Source organism: Camarhynchus parvulus, chromosome 28, assembly GCF_901933205.1.
Source record: "Camarhynchus parvulus chromosome 28, STF_HiC, whole genome shotgun sequence".
NCBI lineage: Eukaryota > Metazoa > Chordata > Aves > Passeriformes > Thraupidae > Camarhynchus > Camarhynchus parvulus.
The window spans coordinates 5,167,902-5,174,644 of record NC_044598.1 but is presented as its reverse complement, the minus strand read 5'-3'; the positions used below and the strand labels follow the sequence as shown (position 1 = coordinate 5,174,644).

At 61.1% G+C, this 6,743-nt stretch overlaps 1 protein-coding gene across 2 annotated transcripts; it reads left to right on the top strand.

Annotated features, from left to right (window-relative positions):
- Positions 1-200: 200 nt before the first annotated feature.
- On the top strand, positions 201-6,669 carry MATK (megakaryocyte-associated tyrosine kinase). 2 transcript variants are annotated; one of them, XM_030966735.1, is made up of 12 exons: positions 201-215; positions 2,952-3,065; positions 3,176-3,291; positions 3,617-3,836; positions 4,731-4,824; positions 4,916-4,981; positions 5,119-5,218; positions 5,306-5,390; positions 5,570-5,643; positions 5,751-5,946; positions 6,278-6,364; positions 6,487-6,669. In XM_030966735.1, the coding sequence occupies exons 1-12, from the start codon at positions 201-203 to the stop codon at positions 6,667-6,669; spliced, it is 1,350 nt and encodes a 449-aa protein (XP_030822595.1). The 2 variants fall into 2 exon arrangements, with proteins under 2 accessions (XP_030822595.1, XP_030822596.1); XM_030966736.1 differs by lacking the exon at positions 201-215 and adding an exon at positions 2,727-2,735.
- The last annotated feature ends 74 nt before the right edge of the window (positions 6,670-6,743 follow it).

Here is a 6,743-nt window from a genome sequence, read left to right as displayed (position 1 = left end):
CGGCGCCAGCGCAGGGACCGCCCGGGCACTGCTCACAGCCTCGGCAGCAGAGAAATCAGGAAATCAGCCCCGGCTCTGCCTGGGAGCTGCTCTAGGACGTAGTGCTCGGCTCTGTGTAGGACAGAGACTCCCCAGGAGCTCAGGGATCCAAGCCCAGGCTCAGCTGTGAGCTTCCCTGGCATCGCTGTCCCCGGCCCCACATGGGCACCGCTGAGGTAAGAGCCAGGCCCGAGGGGCGCTGAGGGCAGACGAGGTGTCGGTCCTGCTGTCCCCTCGGGCACAGGGAGGGATGGGCACGGTGCTGAGTGTGGTGGGCAGGGGGGGAATGCCTGGGTGTCCCCCGTTGTCCAGCAGGGGAGCTGCAGCTGCCCTCTGTCCCAGGGAGAGCCCAGCGCGGCTCCATCGCAGCCGGGTCCCCTCCTGTCACTGCACCATGAGCTCTGGCACCTCCTCGCCTGGGGTGACTCTGTGCACTGGGAATAAGCTTGAGCTCTCCAGTCCAGGGTTGGGACAGCTTTACCAACCTCCACTATGTTTCTGTGCTTCTCAACCTCATTGCAATTACTCAGGTTTACCAATTCATAAAAGTACAGAACAGCCCCAAAACAAAGAAGAGAGCAAATATCTCCTCTCAGGCTTCCTGCCTGCACACTCTGCTTGTGGGAGCATTCATTCCAGTGATGGGAATCTCATGGATCAAACACCTCCAGGAACAAAGAGCTGCTTTAGGACAAGGCATGTGAGTGTCACCAGGAGGGAGGTGATTCACTGCCGTCCCTGCTGGTGCCTGGGCGAGGCAATGGCTGCTGTCCAGGCTCTGCTGGCAGCAGGTGTCCGTTGGGGGTGTGTGTCCATCACCCCAAGCCCCAGGGCCGGCTGGGCAGAGGAGAAGCTCTTCCCTTTGGTACTCGAGTGGAGGATCTGTCCCTTCCCAGCACCAACTGCTGTCCCGCACACTGGGGCAGGACTGACCAAACAGTTGCTGCTTTTCACCTGAAATTTCTGTCCTTGAGCAGCAGAAAATGAAGGAGAGTTGTCAGAGCTACCATCAGCCCTCCTGGCTCAGCCAGCCCAGCCCTCCTTGGACAGGATGTACCTCGGCAGGGGTATGGAGCAGACCCTGTGCTGAAGCTCTGTGTTCATGAGGTCCTCAGCATCCTGGAAATGATTTGAGCTGCACCCAGTCACAGCAGCCTCTGGCTGTGCCAGCTGGGGAGCAGCTCACCGTGGCTGCCTGTGCAGCCCCAACTTCACCAAGACAACCCGTGTGCCATGGATGGGCTGCATGGCGAGGGGATGGCTTCTGCCAGAGACAAAACTGCTGCCTTCCAGTGCTAACCTTGTAGCAGCTGCAATTGTCCCTGTTTTGTTGTTGTGGATATGGGCTGGCGGGATCAGATAGTCCTTAGATCCACACTGCCACAGAGAGGAGTTTACAGCAGTGATGCAGAGCAGTGATTGTGAGTCACCTTCCAAAGAGCAAAGTCATCTCTGCTCCAAGGAGCTCATCCCACAGTGTGGGCAGCAGGGGAGGGTGGGATTCTGTCCCTCTGCTCTGCTCTGATTAGACCCCAGCTGCAGAGCTGCCTCCAGCTCTGAGGCCCCCAGCGTCAGGAGGACGTGGAGCTTCTGGAGCCAGGCCAGAGGAGCCACGGAGATGCTGCAAGTGCTGGAGCCCCTCTGCTCTGGAGCCAGCCTGGCACAGCTGGGCCTGCTCACCTGGACAAGAGAAGGCTCCAGGGAGAGCTCAGAGCCCCTTGTAGGGCCTGAAGGGGCTCCAGGAGAGCTGCAGAGGGACTGAGGACAAGGCCTGGGGGGACAGGAGCCAGGGAATGGCTCCCACTGCCAGAGGGCAGGGCTGGATGGGATCTTGGGCAGGAATTGTTCCCTGGCAGGGTGGGCAGGCCCTGGCACAGGGTGCCCAGAGCAGCTGGGGCTGCCCCTGCATCCCTGGCAGTGCCCAAGGCCAGGCTGGGCAGGGCTTGGAGCAGCCTGGGACAGTGGAAGGTGTCCCTGGAAGGTTTTAAGATGCCTCCCAAACCATACCATTCCCTGATTCTACGATCCTCCCGAGGAGGTGACAGTGGGGATGAAGGAGGATAAGATGCACAATTTTAAATTGCAAAGATGTCATATGCATCCCAGCATGACCAGCTGGTGTCAGGACAGCACAGGGACGTTGTGCAATGATCCCACAGGCAGTGCATGTGACAGTCCCACCTCAGCCCAGCCTGGCCTGTGTTCCCAGTGCCGGGCAGCCCCCGCACCAGCCCTGCTGCTTTCCACGTCAGCAGGGCCATGGCTGCTGCTTCCCCTGGTGACTCGGAGCTCCTGAAAGAGGAGGTGAAAAAGCAAGTTCCTGGTAAAACCACATTACTCCCACACAGCTGTGGTGCTGGGCTCCTGCTGTGCCAGCAGAGCTGCTGAGAGCTGGGGCCTCTCCTTGGTGGCAGAGAGCAGGAGTGCTGGTCCTGCTCCCGTCTGTGTGTGGGGCAGGAGTGTCCCCAGGACACAGCTGGCACAGGCAGAGTTTGCAGCCTTTCCCTCCATCCCGTGGTGCGAGGCTGTGTGAGGGACAGGAGCTGCACTGGCCAGGGGAGTCTGCGGGACAGCAGCCGTGACCTGGGACAAGCCAGCTCAGCCCTGTCCCTCCACAGCCCCTTTGGTTTCTTCTGCAGGTGGCAGCAAGAGAGGACAGGGAGGCCCTGATGCGCTGACGGTTGGCCATGTCTGGGGTGAGCGGGGCAGCACAGGGACACCAGCAATGCCAGCTGACACCGGGGGGACCCCGCGGTGCCCCCAGGACCGAACTGGGGTGGAGGAGGGCTCCTGCCCAGTGCCCCTGGTCCCCGGCCAGGGTTTCAGATGGTCCTTGGGGCTGGCCCTAGTGCCGGGGGGAAGCAGAGGGGTCCAGCTCTCGCTGTCCCCGCCGACACTGTTTGTCCTTGCAGAAGCACTGGCCCCCCGGGACGCAGTGTGTCACCAAGCATGACCACAGCAAGCCCAAGCCCCGGGAGCTGGCCTTCCGCAAGGGGGACATGGTCACCATCATCGAGGCCGTGGAGGTGAGACCTGCGGGCGCTCAGGGACGCTCTGCTGAGCTGCCAGAGCCAGTCCCTCCCTTCCAGAGGGATCCGCCCTTCCTTGCCCTGCCCTGAGACCCTCTCGTCCCCAGGGCAAAGGCTGGTACCGCGCCAGGCACAACGAGACGGGGCAGGAGGGGCTGCTGGCCGCCAGCGCCCTGCGGGAGCGCGGGGCCATCCGCGCCGACCCCAAACTCAGCCTGATGCCGTGAGTACAGCTGGGGTGACTGGGGGGGGGACCCCGCTGAGCCCCTGCGAGCTGCAACAGCAGATGAGTCCAGCGTGTTCCCCCATCCATGTTTTGGGGGCGCAGCTGGGGACAGAGCACCCAGTAGCCGTGCCCTGGCCATGGAGGGATTTGCTGGGGCCAGTACCTGGCTTAAAGGACCCCTAATTGTGCCAAGCCAGCTTGGCCGGACCCCGTGGAGAGGGCTTTCATGCAGTAGGATCTGCGCGGCTTCGGCAGGGGCTCTGCTTTCCCCATCTCGCCGCTGCCCCTGGCTCAGCCCCCTCTCCAACGCCCCTGTCCTCAGCTGGTTCCACGGGAAGATCTCAGGGCTGGAGGCGGTGCAGGAGCTGCAGCCCCCCGAGGACGGGCTGTTCCTGGTGCGTGAGTCTGTGCGGCACCCCGGGGACTACGTGCTGTGCGTGAGCTTTGGCAAGGAGGTGATCCACTACCGCGTGGTGCACGAGGAGAACACGCTCAGCATCGACAGCCAGCAGTACTTCTCCAACCTCATTGACATGATTGAGGTGAGACCCCGGGGCAGAGGGTCCCAGCAGTGCCAGAGCAGGGCAGGGACCTCATGGGCTCACACAGAGGCAGGTCCTTGTCCTGTTCTGTGTGGTTTTCACTGGTGTTTTACCTGGTGTAATTCTCTATGCCCTTCAAAGGCTCGTGGTTCCCACTCAGTTTGGGGTGCAGTGGGCAGATCTGGGATATCCCAAGGATGTCTCTGCAAATCAGCTGTGCCAGCTGCAGTCACAGTCCCCAGCCAAAGGCCACATTTTACCCCTATCCCTGCTTATTCAGTGCTTCACGTAGCAGGAATACCCTGGTGGCCTCTGCCTCCCCTGGACTTTGAGGTGTTTTGCTGTGTCTCCTTCCACTCAAAGCCCCCTCTCACCTGCTGACCCCACAGGGCTCCCAGGTTGTTGTGTGAGCTCTCACCCCTCCAGTGAGTTTTTCCTGGTGGTCCTTCCCTCACCCTGTCTCCTCTTCAGGGAGTTGCACTCTCCTGGTTTCTTTTTAGACACAACTTTTGGGTGGTTCCTTTCCCTTCTCAGCTGCCCCGGCCCCCACTTTAAAACTCCGAAGGTTGTCCTGTCCCATCCCATCCTGTCCCATCCTGTCCCATCCTGTCCCATCCTGACCCATCCTGTCTGGCTGCTTCCTCTCCCATCGCCTCTGCCAGCTGCCCCTGCAGCACCTGCCAGGGGTTCAACCACACCAGTAGCACCCCACATCCCCTGTGGTCCATCGTGGTGTTCCTCTGGCTGTGCCTGGAGGGGAGCAAGGCTGAGACATGGGCTGCCCTCGAGGGTGGCGATGGTGCGGTCTTGTGGAGCATCCCAAAGCTGCTCCCTGGACACCCCAACCCTGAGGGTAAGAGCTGGCATCACCTCCGCTTGTTCATCCCTTGGCAGCATTACATGAAGGAGCAGGGAGCCATCTGCACCAAGCTGGTGAAGCCCAAAACAAAATCTGGGATGAAGTCAGCTGAGGAGGAGTTGGCCAAAGGTAGGGGATAGTGGGAGGGGGCTGTGGTCTGCATTTTAGGGAGAAGGCCCCACTGGTGGCTCTGCTAACCTAACCTTGTGCCCATGCCCAGCTGGCTGGTTGCTGAACCTGAAGCACCTCACACTGGGAGAGCGCATTGGGCAAGGCGAGTTTGGAGGTAGGTGAGCGGATGGGGCTGGAGGTTCCCCAGATGGCACTGCCTGATCCCCTCCCCAGCTCATGGCACGGGGGGCTCAGCCTGGAGTGCAGGAGGCCGGGTGTGGGGCTCAGCCTGACTCTCCCGTGCTCTCCCAGATGTCCTGCAGGGCGAGTACTTGGGGCAGAGGGTGGCTGTGAAGAACATCAAGTGTGATGTGACTGCCCAGGCCTTCCTCGCTGAAACAGCTGCCATGACGTGAGTGCTCCGTGCAGGCGTGGCCCAACCCTGCCTGTGGCCCCGGATGAGCAGGCACCTTCTTGACTCAGATCCCCTCCATTCCAGGAAGGTGCGGCACAAAAACTTGGTGTGTTTGCTGGGAGTGATCCTGCACAATGGCCTCTACATTGTCATGGAGTTCATGAGCAAGGTGAGAGCACCAGGCTGCTCCTCAGCCAGTGGGACCCATCAGCACTTAGATTTGGGAACAATATCCTTGCCTAGGGGCTGAGTCATCACAGATGCCGGGCACTGCAGCACCTGCAGAAGGCAAAGTCTGCTGGCAGCCCCATCCTGTTGGTCCTGACTCATTTTATCCTCCTCTGTCAGGGCAACCTGGTGAACTTCCTGCGCACGCGGGGCCGGGCGCTCGTCTCAACCCAGCAGCTCCTCCTGTTTGCTCTGTAAGTTCCCTCCTCCTCCTCTGGGCTGGGACCCAGGGCCCTGCCTGCCCCTGTGCAGCCCCAGGGAACGCTTGGTGACATGGCTCTGTCTCACTCGGTTGTGGCAGGGATGTGGCTCAAGGCATGGACTACCTTGAGTCCAAGAAGTTGGTGCACCGGGACCTGGCTGCCCGCAACATCCTCATCTCTGAGGAGAACGTGGCCAAAGTGAGCGACTTCGGCTTGGCCCGGGTCAACCCCAAGGGTGCAGATGCCACATTGCTCCCTGTGAAGTGGACGGCACCAGAGGCCCTGAAACACAATGTGAGGGACAGTGAGAGGGACAGGGCTGGCCAGGGTGTCCTTCCAAAGCATCTCACGCCCTTGGGTTGCCCCTGCTTGTTCCCATTGCCACTGACCCACCCCCATGGTGGCCTCTGGCACAGTCAGCCCTGCATCTCCCAAAATTCTGCCTCTGTCCTGAGCAGGCATGCAGTGGGAATTGGGGCAGGATGATGGGACTGGGAGGTGTTCACACCCTGGGGAGCTGAGGGGGGCAGGGGGTGGTCACTGTCCTCTGTCCTGCCCCCGGGAAGCAATGGGGACCCAGCACAGCTCTCAGCTGGCTTCAGCCTCCCCTCTCCTGCCACCACAGAAATTCTCCTCCAAGTCGGACGTGTGGAGCTACGGGATCCTCCTGTGGGAAACCTTTTCCTTTGGACGAGCACCCTACCCCAAGCTGGTGAGCACTGTGCCAGGGACCACCACAGGTTACACCCCACTGGCTCTGACGGTACAGGGACACCCCACTGCTCCCTGAGCAGCAGGGAAGGGGGTTGCCAGCTGGCTTCTCCATCCTGGCAGGCCCTGAAGGAGGTGACGGAGCTGCTGGAGCAGGGCTACCGCATGGACCCCCCCGAGGGCTGCCCGCCCACCATCTATGCCCTGATGAAGAGCTGCTGGGAGCTGGAGCCAGGCAAGCGCCCGTCCTTCAAGAAACTCACAGAGAAGCTGCAGAAGGAGCTGAAGCACCTGAGGGACATTTAACCCCCATCCTGCTACCAGGACACAGGACCTGAAGCCCCTAGACCCTCCAGGGTTGGGAGCGGTAGGGCAATAGG

Bases quoted from the DNA above. Each gene is read 5' to 3' on its own strand.
- MATK (XM_030966735.1), top strand. The intron at 3,292-3,616 runs GTGAGTACAGCT...CCCTGTCCTCAG, and splicing joins CCCAAACTCAGCCTGATGCC to CTGGTTCCACGGGAAGATCT. The intron at 3,837-4,730 runs GTGAGACCCCGG...ATCCCTTGGCAG, and splicing joins ACCTCATTGACATGATTGAG to CATTACATGAAGGAGCAGGG.